The 25,888-nt window shown below is 30.2% G+C and overlaps 1 protein-coding gene across 3 annotated transcripts in view; it reads right to left on the bottom strand.

Annotated features, from left to right (window-relative positions):
* LOC136990498 (Y+L amino acid transporter 2-like) overlaps nucleotides 1–25,888 on the bottom strand; it is an 86,710-nt gene that overhangs the window by 35,895 nt on the left and 24,927 nt on the right. For all 3 annotated transcript variants that reach the window (XM_067288891.1, XM_067288892.1, XM_067288890.1), the window contains 3 exons: nucleotides 24,926–25,051; nucleotides 16,588–16,687; nucleotides 5,134–5,178 (listed from right to left, as the gene is read on the bottom strand). In XM_067288891.1, the coding sequence (XP_067144992.1) occupies nucleotides 5,134–5,178; nucleotides 16,588–16,687; nucleotides 24,926–25,051 (271 nt within the window). The remainder of the gene's footprint in view (nucleotides 1–5,133; nucleotides 5,179–16,587; nucleotides 16,688–24,925; nucleotides 25,052–25,888) is intronic.

Raw genomic sequence — 25,888 nt, 5'->3', positions numbered from 1 at the left:
TAAGCACATAAGGAGAATAGCGATAGCACATGGCTACTTGATAAAACATAGAATGTTTAGCAGAAAAATATACATATGGCGATGTTCCCCCAGTGCCCAAAACATACTCCAGCTGAGTCTAGAAACATAGTGGTGGAATATGACAAGAAGCTGAAATCAATATACACATAATGGAAGAATGAAGCTGGCATACAAAAGGGAAAGCACTATATATCAAATTCTGCAAAATGATAAAGATATTATAGATAAGACCAGAGCTCCTGGAGTTTATAACATACTATTAAAGGATGACAGATTTGACAAGGATTTAATTTATGTAGGAGTCACAAACAGATCTCTCAAAAGCAGGATTAAAGAACATAAATATAATATTGAGAGAGAGAGAAACAAACAACAGTGCTATCCATTGTTTTAGTTGAGAAAAAACAAAATTTTTAAAGATGTTACAGATATTTAAAATGCCTTGAAGAGAGAGTATAATCTGGGATGCAGATATGTTATCATGTGCTTGAAAAGCTTTTTATGATAACTCCAAAAAAAAAAATTATAGTAGAGCATCGATTATCCGACTCAATTGGGGACTGGTGTTGGTCGGATAACTGAAAAAACAGATAACTGAAAAGTATGAAAAAATACATTATTAGTATATCGCTATTAACCTACTTTGCGTTGAATTTTCATCGATGTTAAGCCTAATAAATTTTTTTTTTAAATAATAATTATCGCTATTGTATCGTTAAAAATTATTTTTTTATTTTGCACAAAATAAATACAAAAATAAAGAAAAATAGAAAATTAAGCCTGGTTTAAATACTAGCCTCCCTTTCATGGTCGAGCCAGTGTTGCCAGCTAAAACACAAAAATTTAACAAAACTAATATTAAAGTAGCCAAGACAGCCAAATATTGTAGCGCTACATCATTAGCAGACATTTGAATTTGCCAACTAGAACGTGGTCGGTTAACCGATGTGATGGTTGATCGGGGGTCGGATAATCGATACTCTACTGTACTATAATACCTCAATTAGACTATGGGATATTAATATAAAATTATATAGAATGCATTAGTTGTAAAGTTTAATCTGGTAAATTTAAATTTTCTAAATTTTGAAAAGAATTGAAATTTGAATTCAGTACAATTGTGGAATGGTATAGAACGAGCATTCTAATTAGAATACATGTAACTGACCTGAAGCAGGACAGTCAAGCTGTTCAAAAACATTAGTCATTTTTAATTAATAATAGAATAAAGCAAAGATTACCAATGTAATTAATATTTACATTTTTCCAATTTGTATTTCTTTCTTTTTAACTTATTAATAGTTAGCCAAACTATAGTCTGAATAATCTGGAAATTAATAGGATTATTACGGAATATTTGGGTTTGGTTGTTTATGTACAGTACATCAGCAATAATTTGTTAATAGAAATGAAGTATAAAAATTAAAATTTCAATGCTTGAGATGGCAACTTCTAAACTGCATAACAATAATCATCTTTTAAACAACTGCCCCAAAGGCATGGGATATACAAGAGAACAAGTTTAATGAAAATAAAGGTTTTATTTTCATTCTTGCCATTTTCTGTGAGGTATCCACAAGTTTCCAGAACATGTTTCTGTATTCTGCCACACAAGAGCATATACAGCCATTATGATATTGCTAGTCATTAGTATAGGTCTGCAATTTTTAGTTTTTCATTGACGACATGTCTTATAAAACCAATTTAGTAGATATTGTGCAGTAATTGGCAGTTGTATTGATAGTGTATAATGTATTGAATGATAGTACATAATGTATTGAATATTGTGTAGATATTGTGCAGTAATAGCCAGAGAGTTCTTTATAAGTAGTTTGAAGCTGTATGCTATGTACATGAAAATATGATTTGTTGAGATTGTCCATGTACTCAATCATTCCAGTTACGTTTATTTACATGTTATGAAAATTTAAGAAGAGTATGGGTAACCAGCTATGCAGGTACAGTATGTCCAGTTAGATCAGGGGTGGCCAACAGTTTTTGCCCCAGGCCAGATTGGAAAGAAAAATTTTGTCACAAGCTGAACAAAATATTAAAATTAAATGAAGTTAAATAACAGAAGTTCCTGACGCATGCACAATATCATTTTACAATGTGAAGAAACATACAAGCAAAAAAAAAAAAAAAAGAAAGGTCTACAGGCAGGCGGCACTATGCGTCACATGTCAGCATAAACAGAGTGACATGGCGGAATGGCAGATGAGTTTCAGTGAGTGTGGGATCTTTCGTTCTTCAAATAGTGTAAATTTATAACAGACAAATACAAAAGTTGTAAATCTCTACAATTTTTTTTTAAAATGAAGAAGTATTGCAAATTCATTTGACCAATTATTGGAAGTTAAGTAGCTAATATTGAAAAATTAATCACGGGCCAGATAAACCCATTATGCAGGCCGGATCCAGCCCGCGGGCCATATGTTGGCCATCCCTGAGCTAGATAAATAACTTTGCCATCATTACAGGCACAAGACTATACAAAATGATTACTTGCAGATAGGGTTTGTGATGATGCTACATTTGTCTTAAGGACACAAATGTTTTGTGACAGTTTATTAATTAAAATTTCACCTACTTTACTACTTAAATAATTATAAGAGTCAAGACTCCTATAATTAAGCATTTCTTGGTAATCACAGACTTTACTTTTAAAATAAGATATTCAAATATAGCTGGATATTCCAAAGGTGACCATTCTCTTGTGTCATTATTCCATGATTTTATAGTACTAATTAGTGAAAACGACTGTCTATCTGAAAATAAATTAGAAAATACAAGTTTGTAGAAGTAACTATGCAAAAATCCAAAAATTTTGCATTAGACTTTATTCTATAACATTTTGTGAATATTTTGGACAGTAGTACTTTATGAGTTAAATGGGCAATATAAATATTTCTTAACAGATAATAACAATGGAATATTAGTAAAATTTTAGAAGCAAATTTTGCCAATTATTTTCTAGAAACAAAAAATAAAATAAGACTTAGGTTTCCTTAAATTTACTTTAAATTTTTTTCACTTTTAAATGATATTTCTCCACCATACATGTAACATGCTTTTTCTTTACTTTAAAAAAATTTAAACTTGTCTAAAAATACTCTCTTTATAATTTAAAACATTATAACCCTTACAATTACTAACAAAGTGGGCATTATGAACAAATTTCTATTAGTTCCTTCAAAATCAATTATATTCTCAATTCTATAGTTCTGCAGTTACCCTAGATCTTGCAGTATCTTAATGGTGATGCAATGGTGGCACTACAGCACAGGAAAATACACGAACCTTCTCTGGAAACTGTGGATATGCCATTGCAGGTTATATTCCACTACTGGTTTATCCTGCAAAATTACAATATGAATCCAGGTGATCATTGATCAGGTAAAGAGATTAAGTTAAAAACAATGAGTCCTATGGAATAAAAATTCTGTTCTAAGAAATTACAGTAAAACCTCTTCTAATGACCACCCCCTTTACATTATCAGATTGCTCCTCTAAAGAGGTAATAATCAGAAGAGGTTTTACTGTAATTTTAAAATCTTATAATATCTATTCTTTATTAAAAATTTAAAAACTATCTTTCACATTATATCAATTAATTTTATATTGGCTTATGCTGGAAAAATGACAAATACAAAAATGTATTTCTTAATATATAAAATATAATAAATATACTTAATATATATATATATATGTAATATAATTATATATATTAAACATAATAAAGAAAAAACTTAATATACAATTATATACAGTGGTGCCTCGTAGTCCGAATTTAATTCTTTCCAGGAGATCATTTGAACTCTAACTCATTTGAAGTCTGAAACAATTTTTTCGGTAATAAATAATGGAAAGTCAATTAATCCATTCCCAGACCTTGAATAATACCCATTTCGATAAACTTAAAACAGCAAATACACATAATTTAAGGTAAAAATAACTCAATCAAATGCTCTATGATAAATCAAAATTCAAAATCAATTAAAAAATATGTAAATACTATATAATAAAATGAAAATTGCATTAATTAGTTGCATACCATTGACATCAGCATCTTAAACATTGCTACTAAATCTGCCATACTTGTATTGCTTGCATGCTTCGTGATAAGTTCCTTTCTCATTTCAATTATCAATATTAAAACCTTCCTTTTAGATTCTGTTGCTTCCATACACTTCTCGAATGCAATGGTTGATAAGTAATGGCTGTATTGTGTTCAACAGAAAGTTTTGAAATAATAAATAAATATTTTGGTGTATTACTAACAGCTGTCATTACTTAACATAGATGTGTGATTTAATTATAACATTTGATTATAAAGAACATGATCTCACATTACTGCTAACATGAGATTTTTTCTTTATCTAAAAGCTTATTTTAAACTTATTTCTTCTCATTTTGTTTCAACAACATCAAGAAATATCTTCAGATAAAAAGCATATTGGACATAGGCTCTATTGGTTTTTGGAGAGGATATAACGTTGTACAAACAATTAAAACAATTTATAATGTGTATGGGAAAGATGCTACTAATCTTTGAACATTTAAAAGTAATATTCAAGAAATTTTGAACTAAAGGATACAAATCATACAGGGCACCCAAAAGCTATTGACAAAAATATTACTGACAGAAATTGTTAAAAATCAACAAATAACACACAATACACTGTACACAACTAAACACCAAAATTAAAGTGATAAAAGCACAAAAAGCACACAAGCGAGAGACAACTTGAATCCATGATGAATTGTGTTAACACTGAGTGTATTTTTCACTGTTGTGCAGTTCGAACTTCAAAGCATCGTTAAACTCCAAGGCAAAATTATTGTCAAATTTAGCATTCGAACTCTGAAGTATTTGAAGTTAGAGTAGTTCAAAGTGCAAGGTACCACTGCATTAAGTTTTATTCTTTGTATTAACATAAATATTTTAAATGTTAACATTCTATACATATTTTTAAGAAATTATCAAACTTTTCCAAATTTTATATATTTTGTAATTTTTTTAATGTTATGATTTTGCCTCTTTTGAAATATTTAATACACTAAGATATTATTTAAAATAAAATCTAAAATAAAAATATTCCTTAAATTTACCTAAATGGATCTTTCAGTTCTTCTGTAACAAAATTTAAATAATTCCTATAAATATAAAATTATTAAAAATTATTTACTACAAAATATTCATTATAATCATAAATTTAAATTTTTAATGTAATCAAAACTGTAGAAAAAATTATTTGCATAATAATACTGAAGGTTTCTTAAATTTGATTTTATAAAACACTAGCAAAGAATGCCCAGTGTTGTATGGGAACTTAGGGAGAGAGTTGAGTTGTCCTCGTTATAGAGTAGCGTAGGGTGGCAGAAAGTAACTATGCAAAATTTCGTGCAAATCAGTCAAAGAGTTTGTCAATTTGTGAGGATGAAATCAGGAGAAGGAGTGAGGGTCCAAGTTTTAAAGTAGCTTATATTTTTTAGAGGACTGTAGAGACTACACAAAATTTGTTTGAATTGTTTGAAAAGTTTGGGAGTTTGAGGGTAAGAGAAGAAATCAGAGAGGAGGAGGAGAGAGAGAAGGGGAGATCCAAGTTTTATGGTAGTCCATGATTCCTGTACAGTACCAGAGAGTAACTATGCTGAATTTGTCTAAATTGGTCAAAAAGGGTTTGGGAATTTGTAGGGAAGATGAAATCAGCAGGAAGGAATGAAAGGTCTGAATTTTAAGGTAGCTTATGTACATCAGAAAGTAATAAGTTTTCCAATGATCCCTTGATACAGATGTATTTTGTGACAATTGCAACTCTCTTTTAGGCATTTTTATCATCAATAAGGCTCATTTGGGTAAGATTTAAGATGTGAATGACACTGTTGGGACCTTAACAGAGCTGCAGAGCATGCTCATAGGAGCAAAAAACTCAATGGAACCATACTTCTATATGTGACCTTTCGCAAGATATATTCTCACAATCAGATACTTCCATGTTCTATAGGAAGTCACACTGTGCACTCTGCTAGGCCTATTGTGCATTTAACACATTCTAACAATATTTATCAGTAATGAATAAAGAAACCTCTGACCTTTTGCAAGATTCGCCTCAAAATATGGAACCCCAATGGCGACAGTTCCAGTCACCATCTTCCTTGAGGATGTCACATTTGCAAGAAAATTATGTTTTAAGCATGGCAACCAGTGCCTTTAACATAAGTAATAAATGCATTAATTTCTACTGATCAAAAACAGTTTTTACATTGAACTAGTACAAGTACTAGTACCTATTTTCTATGTTCTGCATCGGTCAAGGCTCACTGTTGCTTGTCTTGACTGACACAGAGCATATAGTAGTGTACTTCAATGCTTGCTATTGCTTACATCTCAGCACCCAAGTGGAGGCGAGTCCCCAACCCATAAAACTATGTAACATCAAGTATTCCACAAACAGTCAAGTGAGCTACTCTAGGCTGTCATAGTCACCTGAGCTGAATAGTTAAATGTGATAGTCTTAGCAATGCAAGTAGCATGATTCCTGATTGCACCCTGGAGTAGGTTAATTTTGGCAGACTGTATTTCATAAAGAGTCATATATATAGGTATAACTTCTGTGACATTTTTGTTCCTATGAGCATGCTCTACAGCTCTGTGAATTAAGGTCCTGACAGTGTCATTCACATCTGCAATTGTGCCCTCATTTGCACATGTGTGCATCTGAAAAGTAACCAAAAGAACTCAATTTATGTAGGTATATATCTGATAACACTAATTACTGTTTTTAAATAATGATATAGTAGGATTAATAAAATGAGGCCTAATAAATAAAAATACTATATGCCTAATTACAAAAGTTTACTTTTTATAAGGGAAGTAAATTTGCTCCTTATAGTTCTAAGTATAAGTAAGTGAATAACATAACATAAGAGTATTATTATGAGAAATGAATGACCAAGACAACATAAACAAAGTCATATACACAACTAACCAAACTGCACAAATCAAAACCAAAACCTCAAATATAAGATAATAAATTTTAAAAAGCCCACCAGGTGGCAAAGGGCAGTGACCTTGAACTGAAGATCTATATAAGAAGGTCAGGACACGTGTACCGGAGCCGCCATTTTGGGACTTTTTGAGTCACATGTTTAAAACAAACTTGTATGAGCAGTCAGTTTTATACAACATTAATTAAACTAATTTGTGCAATTTTAGACCTTGCTTGAACCAGGGCTGTGGAGTCAGAGTTTGTGGAATTTTGGTGTTTTAGTCAGAGTCAAAGTCATCAAAAATATGACGACTCCAACTCCATTTTACTTTCCAAACTTGTTATGTATATAAAACGGAATAGTATTGCAATCGTGTCAAATTTGACCCTCAGAGTTTTTTGCAAAACTATACATTTGGAGACCTACCGAACCCAAAAAATGTCAAAGAAGAAAAATTCATGTGTGTGTGGTCATTCATTTCTCATAATAATACTCTTATGTTATGTTATGTTATTCACATATGTTGACATCTAATTTGTTTAATTTCTTTATTCTCTGTTCTGAGATATTGTTCAATATCTCAGAATGGATATAAAGTTTAAGAAATTTGGCACGGTAGCTTGTGTATAAAGGGACATTAATGTTATTAAATTTTGGTTCTTAATTAAAGATTGACAGGTTAATAGGTGCAACGGCACTTAATGATGTTAAAATGGTAATAGTGCACTATCCAGACATTATCCAAGATACAACATTGCCACCAACCCAAGTTTCAGTAGAGCATTATTTTCCACTCTTAAAATTATTAAATCTAATTTAAGAGCTTCAATGAATGCTGACTTAATAGAAGCAATTATTTTTTAAACAGTAATTCAGTTTATAACAGAGACGGAAAATAATAAATTAATCAACATGGCAAAATAAACAACCGTTTTCTTTACCAGTCTAAATATTAAACTGTATTTATTCTTGCCTTAGTTTAATGTATGTGCATACATACTCAGTTTAATGTATGTGCAAGGTAAAAATTATCAAATACATATTTATATATTGACTATGTCATTACTTAGAGGAGTCTTTTAGCTTTGGAATAAAAAAGTTTCTATGTTCTATTTTTTATTATAACTCTACTTATTGAAGCTTTTATTCTGAAGTCATGTGATGACCTCAGGATTTCTGAGCCTATTTTGTTAACAAGTCTGCCCTTGGTCAAAGTCAGAGTGGGAGTCGGTAGATTTTTACATGACTCCACAGCCCTGCCTCGAACAGACCAGACAAACAATGATGACAGACAAATGCGGCAGTAAAAACAGTGATGTGCCTCACAGTAGTACCCATACAGTACTAATCACAATAAAAATTTTTTCCAAATTTTTTACATCATGGCAAAAACTATTTTATATTTTATTAATCAGTTTAATAACAAAATATGAAGCAATATTATAAGAGTAACAAAATAAAAACCTCATTCTGAGTATTTTGGCATCAAACAGCATTCCACATTTTAATATATTACTACTACTACTACTACTACTACTTTAAATAAATCAAAGGTCATCTATTAAAACTTGTTTACAGTTTAAGGTAATCACCTTTACTTCCTTATATTCTTAAATGGTTGGTTTTTAAATGTGATCAATTCTAATTTATTATTTAGTTATTATTTGTGATCATCATTTATTAATAATAAACAATGATTATTATCAACAACAACTGCTACATTGAATTTTGAAATAATATTAAAATATTAAATAATAGATCAAATATGCACAATAAATTCAGAAGTTTAACATATGAACAAAACACTAAATTTAATAAAAAATACAACAAAAATTCAATATATTAATATGGAATAAACTGAAATAAAAGATTTAAAACTTAATTACATATTAAATAAAATCTGCAGAATTATCTGTAAATAAAAAAAATAGTTATTCTTCATAAATTGTTCCAAATATCATTTAATTGGCAAATATTCAATTTATTAATGATTCTATGCTTCATGCCGATGATGTTGATGTTTGTTCAGCAGTTAACAATTGGCAAATCTTTCCTAAACTCTAAATAGCTCAACTTCATTTCACGTGAGCTTTATCCAACATGTAGCCCTCAAGGCCAATTTATTTCAACGTAAAATGTCTTATTTTTGTGTTATGTTTTTGATTTTAATTAACTCTGTGTTTTTTAATTCTCTAGAACAATAAATAACTTAACAGAAACACTGCTATAATTCATATATAAAAATAAAATATTGTAATCTTTCTTTTAATTGTATCATTCCATAAAGTAATATTGTAAACTAATTTTCAAATAAAAACTGATCAAAATGAGACCAAATTGAAAACAAAACAGATTAAAAAAAGACAATATTTAGTCAACAAATTTTATGGTATGTGCCTGTTTACTTTTTCCCACATCTTTAGTTCCTGTTTTAGACAAATTTGAAATCACACATATTACAAGTAATGTTGTATAACTAATACTGTAACTACAATATTTCTATAAGTATATATAGTCTCTAGATAAAAACAAAACTCTTCCCAAGAACTTGATCTTAAATAAATCAAAATTTAATGTATGTTAATAATAAAGTTGGTTATAATAAAGTTAATAATACTTGGAAAGTGAGCTACCCATTACTTATTTCATCATCAGCCCTGTGCTTATATCATCAATATAATTTCAGACTTTTCCATTTTTTAAGTTCCCCCATTATCTTATAATTTTTTTGAAACAATGCAGGTGAATTCTTCCAACTTTGAGGCAAAAGAGTGCACTGATGGTGTCCAAATGGAGCAATAAAAGCCATGTACTTTCTAGTCTCCTTGCTAATCCCAACCTGCCATAATCAATCTTTTAAGTCTACTTTTGTAAAATATTTACAACCACCAAATCCATTTATTATATCACCAATTAAAGAAAAAAAGATGGCAATCCAATTCAATAACTTTGCTGATTTTCATATAGTTATAGGCCATTCGATAACTGCCATTACCCTTCAGAATAAAAACACAAGGAGAAACATAAGAAGACATTGTTTCTTCTATTATGCCTTAAGCTAACAAATCTTTTATTTTTGCCCTTAGCCTTTGGTATTTGTCCCGAGACAACTGATAGAGTTTACATTTAATCACCTTTGTGTCTGTTATATTGAAATCAATGGTAAACTTAGCGACCTTGATATAATCAGGTTTATTGATGCCCAGAAAATGCTGCAAAATGTCTTCTTTTTGTAATATAATCCTATCTGTTTTAACTAACAATACTTCCTGTTTACTAAAATTCCAGCAGATATTCAATTTTTCTAATGTCTGAATTTGTAACAATACATTATAGTCCATTTCCTTTACAATAATCACTTCTACAAGTATGTGTTGAGTACAATCTTTAAACTTCATACAGGCCAAAACACCTTTATATACACTAAATGCTCCATTAAATGATTTTAGAACTATGTATCTGGTGGGATTTTAGTTTGCATTTATCCACTAGTTTAGGACAAATTAGGTTGAGTGTGAATCCAGGATCTGAAAAGGCTAAGCAATGCACTTTCACTTTCACTGGAAAAATTTGTGGATTGTTAGAAGCCGTGACTAAGCAATGGTATGATTTTGTCAGAGGGATCATTAGAGCCTCTCTTACTCACTTTTTGAATCTTCTCTAATTTCCAGCTTCTCATCTAAATAGTTACAACTGAAAGTGGTATCATTATCAAATTCATTGACTATGGAGAAATTTCAGTTACCATAAAATTTCTCACCCTTCTGTTCGATCTTCTTCAGAACATATTTATTGGTCGGTACCAATTTATTCATAGCAACACAAGTCTTACTTTCTAGTAAGGTTGTGCTGCAAAAGAATAGCTTGCATATTTGCTGGTAGCCCACAAATTATCATGGTTATAAAACTGTGTTTTCCAATATCTAGATATGCTAGTTGGATACACCACTGTTTTTCATAATATTATTCTAACAACAAACACCATGTTATTACAACATATCTGATTCTGTCCAAATGCAATAAGAAAGCAATTTTTCTATTCCTCCCAAATATACAAGCTCATTCATTTGTTCCAGTTCATCATCCAGCACAATTATGCAATCCATTTGTTCACCTTTGTGTTCAAACACCATTACCTTAGTTTTATTCACATTCATTGGGCTGCAATTTGAAAAAATTTAGACCTATAAATTCCCACTGTCATCTGTCTGTATTTCCATCCATCCATCTTTCCTTAATCTTGAGAATGGAGTTAGATAGATGAAAGATGAGACCAGATATGGAAACCTTAGGGGTAGGAGATCCCACTTAATGATATACAAACTTCCAATGCAAATCAGAAGTCATGTTATTGCTATTCAAAAATTTTCCCCCATGAGGTGTTAGATAGATGACCGACACGACTATCATTAAAGGAAAAGTATGATGTACAGAGGCAAGCCACTACTAATTTAAGATGGAGGGCATATATTTTAAATTAAATAAATTAAAAATATGACTTGGTGACACTATTTATTGTGACATGATCAAAATTCCATGTCACAATAAATTTTAGTCATATTTTAAATTTATTTAGTCATATGCAGTCTGGCATTTTAACCATGTCACAATAAATAGTTGTTTATTGATAATAAATTATAAATATAAGAAAACATTTATAAATTATAAACATTTGACAATTCAATTGATTATTTTGAGTAGTAATAAAATTTAATACAATAAGACATCTTATTTGTCTGCAATGGCTTTAATTTTTTTCACATACTAACATTTTTGGGCATCTTAACCCTTTCCCGGCCAGGGTACCGATCTATCGTTACCCTAATTGTTTCGCAAAACGGCCAGGGTACCGATTCATCGTTACCCTGTTAAAAATTGATTTTTATAAAATTTATCGACAACAAATGTCAGCACTTGATGGTATCGTCTTGTTTATCGTCTGTTTTACATATTTTTGTCCAGGTGGTGTTCTGTCGATTAAAAAAACTTTTAATTATCGATAGTTTTTCCTTAATTTTTCATTTTCTGATTATTTTTTATTTTATTTTTAGCATATCTATGCAATAATATTACTATAATAAGTTCATTAATGCTATAATAAGTTTATTCAGCTATAATATGTTAATGCATCATAAATATTCAAGTTATGACCTTCAGTTCTGATATTTTATATATTTTTTTAATTTTTAATTTTTAATTATTTTTTAAATTTAAAATATCCGAAAATGTTACATCTATTGCTACTGGTAATCATATGTTTATTACGAAAATAAATAATCTTGTTTGATATAAAATGAATAAAGTATATTAGTTCATTATATTAGTTGAAAGCAGAATAAAGTTCAAATTTTAAACAAATGTTTGATATAATGTGCGATAATTTCACAACGAATAAACGTACATGCATAAATGTTATATCAAATTGTACAGAACAATATTCTACGTCGTATTGGCTCAGTGACAATAAGAATGGAGTAAGCAGGCAATGTTAATTTTGACAAATAGTAACAAATTTTCAAGTCTGAATGTCAGTTATCATATATTATTATTTTTTTCTCATAAATGTTTCAAACAAACTTTATTGAAATATGTCGTATTTAAAACTAACTATATTGATAAATATATGTAATTTTTTTCATATGAATAAAATAATAATTTAATTTTTAGTGAATTTTTAAAATAATATTGCCTGATTCACCTATTTTGACCTTGGCCGTTTTACAAAATAAGGGGGCGTGGCAAACGGCAGGCTAAGGGTTAAATACTCCAAGCAATTATTTATTGTGACATTGTCACAATTCCAAGCTGCAACTTTTTATCATGTTTTAATAATTTATTTATTTTAAAATATATGCTTTGATTTTAGTAGCATCGTGCCCTTGTACAGTACATTATATTTTTCATGTTAACAATAAATGCAGTCATCTATCTAACTTTGTCCTGAAGAAAACTTTTGAATTGAAACAACTTCCAGTCCAAACCAGAAGTTCGTATATAGTCAAACTGTGAATCACTCAATAATCAGATATGAAAAAAGTCAAGACTAGATATGGAAAGCTTAGGGGCCATCTGCCTCTAAGCTTTCCATATCTGATCTTGACTTTCATCTATCTAATTCCATTTTGAAGATTAAGGAAGGACAGACAAACATTAGGAATTTATAGGTCTGCAATTTGAAAATTGCAGCCCAAAAGTCCAATAACAAAGCTGGAATAAATAATGTCAGAATCAATACTATTCACACTTTTCTAGCAAAAGGTTTGTTCAATTACTAAATAAATCCTTTGCTAAAAAAGTGTAAATGGTAATGATTTTGAAAAGAAAAAATCCTAACTGTTTTTGTCTGAAGATGAGCATTTAACAATACTGTAGAACAAATTTACAACAATAGGATATACATTATATACATTTAAATGTGATTACGAATGAAGATTCTAAATTACCAAGTAGAATACTTCAAACATTAAAAAATACCTATTACTTAGAATGTTAACAATTAGAACATATAAAGCTTGTTTCAAGATATCAAAACTTTACCTAGTATGTATTTTTATTTGTACTGTTCTTTTTTTGGAAAAATAAACTATTTATAAAGACTCTAAACATACCTTACATAGATAAAAGTTTAAGATCACTGTCTTTCAGCATTAATAAAGTTTTGACGAGTATAGCACAAAAATAAACACAAAATATCTTGCAAGTACTTTTCACATGTATAGCATGTCTTCTTCAGGTGAAACAAAAACAAATTTTAGAATGTTGATATAAATGCTATAGGCCTATGTACAAAAGTTTAGTTTCATGTAAGGGAAATAAATTTGCTCCTTATAGCTGTAAGTATCTTCTAACAAGAAAATATTAAAAACGTCCACAAAACCTTTGTACCTCCAGTTGAAAATATTTTATTAGAGACTCAGGTTTGATCTTAAACAGATCTTCAGGTCTGAATACACAACTGAATTAGAATGCAAAAGAAAACATATTAGTTTTAAAAAATCGGAACAACCAATAAACAAGTACATAATGTATTATATATAAAATAAAATAAAAAATCAGCAACAACTTTTTAAAATTACAAAAAATAAAAATATTATTTAAATTAAATGTAATGCGCAGTTACAATCCATGTTTATAGTTAATCAGTGGGGGTAATTACTTTTCACATAAATATTGCCATGCTTTAGATAGAGGCTGTTCTTCTTTAAAGTTGATTTATTTCCTCTTATTACCTGATTTATGAATTTTCAGTGCCTTGAGGGTTCAGATATGTTCTATGTTGTGGCATTGTTTGATAATGCATGTTTTGTTAAAGTCTACTGTTCAGAGGCAAACATGAAATTATTATTATAAGAAACGACCAACCAAGACAATATAAACAAAACATTCACAACTGCACAAATCAAAACCAATACAGAAATATTAGACCACACTTATCAACTCACAAAACAGCTTATCAATCAGGCTGAAAACATTTCTTTTGATTAAATTTAGTTGCTGGAAAAGTGTACAGTCAAACCTGTTTTTATGCGCTCTTTTTATGTGCGATTTTTATTTGTGCGACTTGTTTTGTGCGATTTTTTTTATTTGTGCGATTTGTTTTGTGCGATTTTTTTGTGCGGTATATGAAAATTTCAATCAAATTGGAACATAATTGACTCCTGTAAAATTTTTTATAACTCTATTGGATGTTTTCTATGACATCTGCAGGTTTTTTCATTTTTTATTCAGTAAAATTTTTTTCTCATATGTTTATTTCGGTCCCCTCTTATTTTAATAGCATAAAAACCATAAATATTATGTTATATTTGAACAGATGCAGTAAGTTAGCTCCCCTCCAGCTTTAGACTGCAGGTGTGAAATTTCATGCCTTGTTAAATGAAATAACACTTCCTGCAGCTATATTTTTCAAATAAAATCATTATTTAACGATTATTTTTAACTTTTTAATGTTAGATTCGTTTTAAGTGGAAATAATTAATTAATATAAAAATTAAAATTCTTAGAGGATTTTTTTCCCCATTAGGTGTTGCAGAAAAAGGTCCAAGGAGTTAAAAAAGCAATTCCTAGTTATTTTGTACGGTTTTGAGTTATTTTCTACGTGAGACTTTTTTTATGCGGTCCCTATTCACTGCATAAAAAAAATATTTTTTAAATTGTGTTGCGAAAACTATTTTTATAGCCACTCGTGAAGTTTCGCGCGAATTTTTTTTATGCGTTTTCTTTTATGCGATCCCTATCCCCCGCATAAAAACAGGTTTGACTGTATATGGTGCGTTTAGTGTCTTTATGTTTATTTCTCCAAAAAAAGAACATTACATAGTACACATTCTTTATTTGTAAAGTTTTGACATCAGTAGTTTAATTTGATTTGAAATGTACTTTATACGTTCTAATTGTTACCATTCTAAGTAAGTTATTTTTTTTTAATGTTTGAAGTATTCTATTTTGTAATTTAGAATTTTCATCTTTAATTACATTTAAATGCATATAAATGTACATTTCACATTGTTCTACTGTACTGTTAATTGTTTTTGTCTGAAGATTGGCATATAAGATGCTTGAAAACATTAGCATGTAAAAAATTAAAGCCATTGCTAGAGAAATAAGGTATCCTATTGTATTAAGTATCATTTCCAGTAGCCTGTGTTACAATGATAATAAAATTTATTCGAGATCCATTACGTCACAAAACCAACGAACCAGAATAAAACTCCCTTTGAGAAGAGAACGTTTCTGTCCATTTTTAAACGGACATCCTTAGGCTGGTGTTCTAAAATTCAATCACATGTTTTTGGAATGAATCAAACTTTATGTAGATGTTGCTGATTGGAGGATAGTTGATAAATGCTGATTGATGGAATGTGCTTCTGTTGAATTTATATATATTTTCCACAGGTTCAGGATTGTGCTATCAGGATTATTGTTGATGGCATTTGACTTTTGGGCTGCCCTGTAGATCTCCATTAACTCCAGATATCTGATATGTGATCTATCAACTGTTCTGTGTATGATTTTGGCCCAATCAAAATGGACCTTCACATCAGGGTCCAAGCGCATGGAAAATATACAGGAGAGTCCCATACAACACGGGGGATTCGTTACGCATTATAGGAAATCACGTTATCAAAACCTGCATTATCTGCATTAATTTATGAAAGTTTAAACCTTGGCCTAAAAAAAAAAAAAAAGTATACCTTTGATCGACAAAATTTGAGGGTTGTTGCTTGCTTTATTTGCACGTTATATGGGATTCTACTGTATATAAATTCAACAGAAGCACATTCCATTGCTACATACAAACATTCCACCAATCAGCAACTATCAACTATCCCCCAATCAGCAATGACTAAGTAAAGTTTATGATCCGCTCCAAAAACTTGAGATTCAAATTTTAGGACACCAACCTGAGAATGTCCTTTTAAAAATGGACGAAAACCCATTCACTTCTCAAAGTGAGTAGTTCTTTTATGCTGGTTCATTGGTTTTGTGACATAGTGGAACTTGGATATTAATATTAACCAATATTGGGGTGTTGTTTTTATGAATAAAATTTATATTTTTAACTTTACTTACCAGCCAGCATATGAAAATAATCCTGAATAAAAAGATAATGCAATATATCCTGGATGAGTAGTAGTGCCTTTGAATGGTTCATCAAAATTTTTTGTATTTCCTAAAATATAGAAATTGTTTACAAACATTTAATGTATTTTGCATAATCAGAAATTTTAAAACAAAACTATTTATTCATATAAAATAAAACTTATATTTTAACATTTTGATTATCTCTTAACATTCCTATGTATACTCTATAACACAGCCTCCCAATCTTTTTTGGCTACCATCCCCTTTTCAGAAAAAAACAACACCAACTCCCGTTCTTAAAATCAATAATGTAACCCATACTTTTCCAACTTTTTTTGGGTCATAGTTCACTTTTTCAAATAGTTATTTGATGGTGCACCTCTTAGGTGAAGTATACTATATTATATATTGGCAAACAAGGACAGATTTTCAAAATTACTTTATTAAAAGATATTAACAATATTGGTGTATTGCTCAAAACTTGATTAACAAATATATATTATTAAAAAAATTAATATAATATTTTTAGTGAAAGGGCCAAGCTTGGTGTAATGACACTAATTTTTTGATGCCATATTTGGTGCTATATTTGTCATCAGCAATCTTAAATCGCAACATTCCACTATTGACAATCTGTTTCTTTTCTTTGTTAGTAAATTACTGACTACACTAAATCCTCTTTCAGCTAAATATGATAATGGGAATGCAATGAAAAACTTCTTTGATGCAGCCCATAAAGCCAGATATAATACAGTAGAGCGTCGAAAATTGGAACGTCGATAATTGAAATGGCCGGAAACTGGAACGATTTTCAGTCGGACTGTGTCGTGCTGAATCGAACGTTTTTGATACTAAATTTACTTCTAAAGTATAATTTTCATGTTTTTTATATTCTTCAATATATTTATTTTGTTTGTACAAAATAAAGAAATAATTTTTAATGATACGATAGCCTCGATTATTATTATAAAAATTTTCGTTAGGCTTAAAATCGACAAAAATTCAACACGAAGCGACACGCAACGGAGAAAAATTCAACAGGAAGCGATACGCAACAAAGAAAAATTTGAACATCGGACAGGTTAATATATTTTTTCGTACATAATCGGAAATTGGAAAAAATCACTACTTGGAACGACCCCAGTCCCCAATTGGTTCCAGTTATCGACGCTCTAACTGTATATCTGAAATTTGCCTTTAAAGCCAAAATTTCTTATATCCATTTTTTAATTTCAATTTTAACTTCCCTTATTGACAATTCTATCAACTCCTCCTGCAATGATAATTCTGCTGTTTGTAGGTTTGAGAAAGGTTCTAGTACCCAATCTAAAATGGTGATGTTAAGGACATTTTAAAATCTATTTGTAAAATCTTTAAGTTCTTCCAAATACTGGCAAAATACCAGAATGTCATCATCATTTGTTCCTACAGAGGAAAGATTCAGAAACTGATAGAATTATCTTTGACACAAATTTTGTTAGTACAAGACAAGTTTTAACACAAATGCAGAAATAATTGCCTTTGCTTTGATCAAACTCAAACCATCTCCTTGTAGCTGTAGATATGTTTCATTAAATTTATTATATAAATCAGTTAAATAAGCTATATCATTCTTAAATTTCAATAAATTCTCTCTTAACAAATCATCTTTGTTTTCAAAAAAACATTGGAACTGAGTCAAAGAGGTCATAAAATCTTTTTAGACAGGTACTCTTTGATAACCAATGAACTTCTGTGTGCAATATTAAATGATTGAAATCTTCATCATTTTCATCACAAAGTTTTTGAAACAATCTATCATTGAGAGCATTCCTTTTGATCTTGTTAACTGCTGTATTACATACTGTAGTGAGCCATGAAGGGGATCACTAAGGTTTATTGCAACCAAATATTGTCTGTGAATTACACAATGCATGGCGACTACATTTAGTACAGCCTTTCTCAAATATGAAATCAACCCGTAGTATTGTCCAAACATTGCTGGAGCACCATCGGTAACAACAGAAACGATAATATCCAGAGGAATACCTTTTTTTTAAAATAGTGTTCCAATATGTCAAATATAGATTTTCCTTTAGTATCAGTTCCAAATTTTATTGCAAACAATAGTTCTTGACAAATTTTTTCATATTTTATGTTGCAAACATATGCAAAAAGTAAAGACTTGTTGTTTGATAAAGTAGATTCATCAAGCTGTAAAGAAAACTCAGTAGTCTTCAAAACATCAGTTAGAGAACTCTCCACATCCTCAGACATTTCGTTGATCTGTTTCTGTACCATATTATTGCTTAATAAGATTTTCTTAATAATATCAGATGGTGGCTTGTGTAGTACAATACAGAGAACCTCACTCACAGCTGGCAGTATCAATTCTTCTCAAATAATGGGCAATTTTCCCAATTTAGCAATAAGCAAAGAAGTGTTGTAAGAAGCACGTAATCCATCATAGTCTTGTTTTGATGCCACTGAAAACATACCAGCTAAAGTTGGACATCTCAAATGTTGTTCTTTGAGCATTTGAAAGTAAGATAAATTTTTATCATTTCTGTCAGAATATATTTTGGTCAAATGTTCTAATTGTGAAGGTTTCGTGGCTTCATTTGAGAAAACTCTCTGGCAAATCAGAGACATTGGTAATGTCTTGTTTAAGGGTGTCTGAATAAAATCACATTTCAAATATTCGACATTATATTTTCTACATTTTTTCTTTGAATCTGACATAGGTCTATCTGTAAAAATAAAAACAATAAAAAAAAATCTGCTGTGGCCATCAAAGGACCAACCTTCACCATATTAAATAAATTTAAAATTTAAAATTATGTAAGTTGTTTTATGAATATTTTACAACAGAGAAATTTTTGTAAAAAATATTTAAGTTATGTAAATTAAAATTTTAAAAGATGGTTTTAAATTATGTTACTAATGTCAATTAAAATCAGGAATCACAAGCGATCTCTTGTGATTCCTGTTGGATTTGAAGTTCGCTAGTTCAAATTTCGTTCCAAAAATGGCTGGTCTTTGTTATAACGGATTGTTACAAAGAACATAGCTTGAGGATGGACCCAGGGAGGGATCCGAAAACATTAGCGTACACAAGTTAATCATACCCCATGCCAGTTAAAGGTTTTATTGAAGGATTATTTGTACTGTACCTTTCAAACTTTTCCAGTGACAGGTTTATTTATGATATAAACAAACAAACTTTTTCAGTTTATGAAATAAACCAAAAATGTTTGTTTGTTTTCAGACATGTATAACTTTAAAATACAAAGTGTAACTTAAAGATATCAGAAAATTATTATTAAATATAATTAGGCACAGATCATGACTTAATAATTTACATTTTCTCTATTCATAAAGCTGTCCCTTGTTTCTTGAGTTATCAAAGAAAGTCCTCCATGCACTAGAAAGGGAATCAAGGGTCTTTATATTTAATGCATTCACTTTTTTGTCACTTTGTAGATTTTCAGTGTTTCAAATGTTCTTAAATGAGGTTCATAAAAACAAGTCACTTCACTGGCCACATATGCCTCTAAACTGGGGAGTCACTGCTAAGGTAAACAAAGCAAAATTGATTAAATGGAACTTTTGCAGAAAAGATACAAAATTATTGGAGGTCCTTGAGATCTTTAAAGCATCAATAAAGTAGAACTGCATCAACCATGGAAATTGTGATTCAATGTCAACTGCATAAAGACCATATTATAATAACCTCTGAAAGAAGGGTCAATATAATGACAAAACATAACTTTACTATTGATCCCCACATTAAGATGTGCCTTCTTGGAAACCTTATGTAACAATCATGTGTCCTGTAGATCAAACGTCTTCATTCCCAGCATAAGCTCCAAGTATTTAAGGCACGTCTTATCGAAAATCCTGTGTAAGGATTATTTTGATCTACAGGACACACATGATTGTTAACAGGGTTTCCAAAAAGGCACACCTTAAATATTTGGAGGCTATTGAAATCTACAGGGCACCTAAGAACGGAGCAGGGATTAATTTTAATGATCCCTACAATTTTATGTAAGATATTTTTAATTGTTAATATAAATGTGTTGAGTTGTATTGGAACAAATGTACAATGTTTAATGTTAACAAACTGAAATTTAATGCTAAAAAGGAGGAGAGAGAAGACCACTCTCTACAAAAATTCAAAATTCTTCAACAGAACAAACATGTAGTAGTTCCCTGTGCATAATCCTTCTGAAACCATTGTAAAATGGTGCCAACCAGACACAGTGATGTGATGCAGAAAGAGACCAAGGTGCATTCACCTCAACACTTCCACTCACTGAGGGATGTCTCTGATTACAACAAACAAAGGCATAAATAGCACAAAAAGTCAATAATTACAAAATTAGATTTATAAATTCAAAATTTTATTGTGGTTATTAATGAGTTTCTTTCAATAGCAGTTTTGTCAAGAAATCCACTAATTGCTGCCCAGTATCAATGTTAATCAACTTTATCAAACCATCTTTGATGAGTCTTGCTCTGTAGCATTCAATACTACCATCAGCTTCTGATTTTATACACAGAACCCACCTGTTTTTAATTGGTTTTAAACTGATCATACTAGTGTTGATGAGCTCCCATATTTCATTTTTCTCTAGGGCACTAAGCTCGTCTTTTATTGCCATCTCCCACTGCTTACAGTCTGATGAGTTTTTCAATTCTTTGAATGTTTCTGGACAGGCTAAGATCATTAGCAGATCACTCACAATTAATTTTTCAGATATGGTTGACTTGCCTCATGTATTATGAGCTGGTCTGTCAACTATCTTTGTGCTGACTTCACGTCTGTCAGATGTTAATGATGTAGTCACAGCTTTTTCGTGTATTTTCACATGCAATGCTACATGAACTTTCTTTGTGTTTCACTCCATAAACAATATGCTCTTTGCTTCAGTTCATGGCTGACTAATATCATCAATTTACTTTTCAAATCAAGTTTCTTGCAAAACTGTTTGTTGATAAGCATATATGCATCACTTCCAAACACCTTTAACATTGACAAATCTGGCCAAATGCCATACCACAGTTTGTACGGAGTTTTACTCTTCTGTTGTTCAATGCTTGTTCAGTTTCAAAGGAAGGCCACCATGGTGCAGGATTCAACCTAGAGCAATTGGGGTAGGCTGCTGGCGATTAACATTGTATGTGCTGATTCAATGACTGTGCAATTCTTCCTCTCGACCCATCCATTCTGTTCGAGACAGTAGGCCATAGAATTTTCTCTAGCGATCCCAGCACCTTGAAGCATCATACATATTTCTTTGCTGGCAAATTCAAATGCATTGTCTGACCTTAGACAAAAAATTTTATGGCCATTGGTAGCTACTTCTGTAGGACATCATGGAGTATGTCAATGATGTCACTTTTTATACTTAAAGGCTTGACAATTAACCAACTGCTGTGATTGCCAACAAATACAACCAAACATCTTTCTCCTCCATTGATTCACATATGTCAAAGTGAACTGACTCTCCTGGTACCTTCGTACATGTCTCAACTGTTTCAAAAGAACTCAAAGTTTGTTTTCCAAGAACACATGCCTCACAAAAGAAATTGGTCTTTTTATTCAGCTTATCTGAATCAGCAGAGAGTCCAATGACACAATTTCACAAAACCACCAAAAAAATCTTAAACTTCCTCACAGTTACACACAAACTGGGCCCATAACCTGTTGAGTCATATTGGAACAAATGTGCAACATTTAATGTTAACAAACTGAAATATAATGCTAAAAAGGAGGGGAGAAAAGACCTCTCTATACAAAAGTTCAAAATTTTTCAATAGAACAAGCATGTTTAGTTCTGCGCATGACCCTTTTGATGACCAATCGTATGCAGCAACATGTGGAAAGAGACCAAAGCACATTCACTTCAATAAAATAAAATATGTTAATAATTGTAAATTAATCAATTTTGTCATTTTGAATTACAATTTTGGAATGTACCAAAATTTAAAGTATTGTTCGTACACCATGTAAGCAATGTTCCAAAACAGAACACGATTGTATGTAGTGACGAATTGGAACCTAATTTTTGGCAGCAAATCTACCCAAAAAAATTTGTATTACTATTAAATATATTTGCTGGGAGAAAAAGGTTGTCTTGGTGAGAATTATTGAACATTTTTGGTTTGAATTTTTCAATTTATGTAAAACCTGCAGTGAAGCACTTGTCTTTATAAATTTTAGCTTAAAAGTTTGAAGAATTCTTTCATTGTTTGGATTGACTGGTGTGCAAAAATTTGTCATATCTTTGTATTCAGATTGTGCCTGGAAGAGAAGTGGTGCATTGATGATGGTTTTAGAAAGGCTAAAAACATTCTGGGACTTAAAGATATTGACTGAGGATAAGGTTAGTCTATAATATTTATGTTTTCTTCAGTTTTGAACAAATTAAATGTATATAATACATAAATAAATTTATTTTTAATTAATGGTTGCATCATACAACTGTTGTATTTTTAAAATTACAAAAAATTGTAAAAAAATTCTTGTAAAAAGGTTTCATTATATTTAATTTTAAAATAAATATTTTAAAGAACTATAAAAATATTCATAACTGATGAAATAGTTCATAAAGAAAGAAAGTAAAAAAAAAAAAAAAAAAAATCACATCTTTAAACTCCAGCAATAAGTTTAATAAAATAAGAATGTTTTCGACCAGTTTCACCGACCTTCTTCAGTTACAATAGAACGAAAAAATAGAGCATAAATACAAAAATTTGAAAACAAGAACAAGAATTCTAAAAATAAATAAATAAATAATGGCAATTGTAGTTGAAATTAATAAAATAAATGTAGAAAGAAATAAAATAAAAAGTAAAAATAAAAATAAACGAATAAATATCCCTTAGTAAAATTAAATTTCATAAACGGACTGCCATGCGGTAGAGAAGTTGTCTGCATCTCTACGGTTGATGCACATGGATTATTTATGAGCTTTATAAATTTCCAATTTCTCCAGATATCCCATAGTGTGTATATTATATGTGGGTCTGATGATAGTTGCCTTGTCCCAGTTTACTTGTTTGTCTTGATGTTGTGAGTAAGCTGCCAGTATCTAGTTAGTTTAAAATATATGATGAAATAGTTCCACACAAATGATGAAGTGCATGCCTCACAACAGACTGTTACTTGTAGGATACTGCTGAGTCAGAGTTCTATCCTCCCTGTAGTCAACTTCCATCAGAACTGCCCCTTAATTTACATCAAATCAAAATTATAAAAAAGTTACTCTGAATCCAGCAGTAGCCTACAAGTAATGATCCATTATGAAACATGCACTTTGTCATTTCTGGAACTATTTCATCAATTATGAACATTTTTATAGTTCTTTAAAATACATACTTTAAAATATTGCATTTTTATTCTATTTATTTTTTGAAATTTCAATCTGTTTCTATGCCCTGTAAACTCAAGTCTTAGTGCAGTAAGAGCCCCCAATTTTTATGGCCCAGTACTTGTTTATAAAATACAAAGTTATACCAACCAGTCAAAACTGGTTATACTTAATAAACAAGGCAAAACAAACCAATATCCAACACAGAAATGCAAGACAGCTAATGTTTTGCCCATGTTAAACAGGAAATGTTCGTTTAACACAGGCAAAAACATTAGCTGTGTGAGAACCCGGGCTAATGTAAAAATTTCAATCTTATTTTTTTGTCAAAAAAAGTGAAGAAGTATTCCATTACACAAATGCAGTCAAGGAACTTCATGAAATTTTCCCATGGATAGCTCTTCCTCTGTGAGTGACGCAGCTTCCAAAAAATTACTCATGAAGAGAAATGGGGAAAAAAATAGCAAATTGAAACAACCATTAACTTTACCAAAAATAGGCACAAGATAGGCAGGGGGAAGACCCTGAAAAAAAGGCAAGAGGACAGATGACAACATAGAGTTCACCTGCCTAAATTGTGTGATAGACTACTCCACCAATTCTATGCCCTTGTAAAATAGTATAAAAACTTAAACAAATGAATTGTTGGTTTAAATGCATAGTGGAGTGCTTTATTTCCAGCGTGCTATCTCTCAACTCCCTCCTCCATCCTGAACCCATTCATTCTCATATGCAACTGCTCATGCAAGACTTCCATACGGACATAGTGATCACGGCTGTCTTACATTTACATTTACATCTAGATATTGGTTTATTTCACCTTGTTTGTTTTTTATTTTATGAAAATTTCTTAATCAAAAATTACTAATTCTTGAAAATTATTTTCATACTTTATTTAAATATGATCCATAACATTGTTGATAATTTAAATATAAAAACATTAAATGACTAAATATAAAATGTCATACCTAAGACTAGATGAACTACTCCAGTTAAGATAATGATAATTAAAGCAATCACTTTAGCTAGAGTAAAACTATCTTGAACTCTAGTTGCCCATTTCACATTGTAGCAATTAATAAAAGTTAGCAGACCTGTAATAAAATAAAAAATAAAATTATAAAATTTGTCATCTATTATTTTAAATTAAAAAATAAAATTATATCCAGTTAAAACAGATAAACTATCATATTCTAATATAAAAAATATCAAAGACACCAAATCGTTATTTAACATGAAGATAAAGTGTGTTTCATTATCTCATTTTGTATATTTTTATAAATATAAAATTATCTTCGAAATTGATTTTGTAAATTAACATATTTTGAAAAAATTTGATGTCAATAAAGAACATTACAGCACTGTTGAAATAACCAAGTATTATAAATAAAAATATCAAAATTTCTCAAATCCAAATAATTGCAATAGAACAATCCATTAATTATGAAATAATTAATTTTGAAATGAAGTACAAGTTACTTTTATTAAATTAACATCTATCTATTTTTCAATGTAGTTCTGTTAACAAATTTTATTATACACCAAACCTTCAATTTGCACAATACTTGAATACCATGATTTCAGTTTAATTGAGGCAGAGCATTAGCAAAGCCTCTTCTATGTGACTTACAGAATTGTGTTTGTTCTCAAAATCTGTTTGATCAGTTTTATTAAACTTTGCCATTTCCATTAATTCCAATGAGAAATCCAAAAATGTAACGAGTCCATTTAAATGTAAAAAATAAGAGTCCATGACTTCGTTTTTGATATACAGAGGTTTTAAAGAGACAATGTCCTTGCTCTCTAATGCAAATGAACTTGCCTAATGGAGTTTAGGCCTAGGGGCCAAAAATAAAAACAGTATTGAGTGTGTCTAACAGAAAATAGGTCCAAAAACAAACAAAATGCAAGAACAAAGCAATCTCCTCCAA

The sequence above is a fragment of the Centruroides vittatus genome, unplaced genomic scaffold (assembly GCF_030686945.1).
Source record: "Centruroides vittatus isolate TY-2023 unplaced genomic scaffold, ASM3068694v2 scaffold_944, whole genome shotgun sequence".
NCBI classification, from domain to species: Eukaryota; Metazoa; Arthropoda; class Arachnida; order Scorpiones; family Buthidae; genus Centruroides; species Centruroides vittatus.
This window is presented reverse-complemented; position numbering and strand designations above follow the sequence as displayed.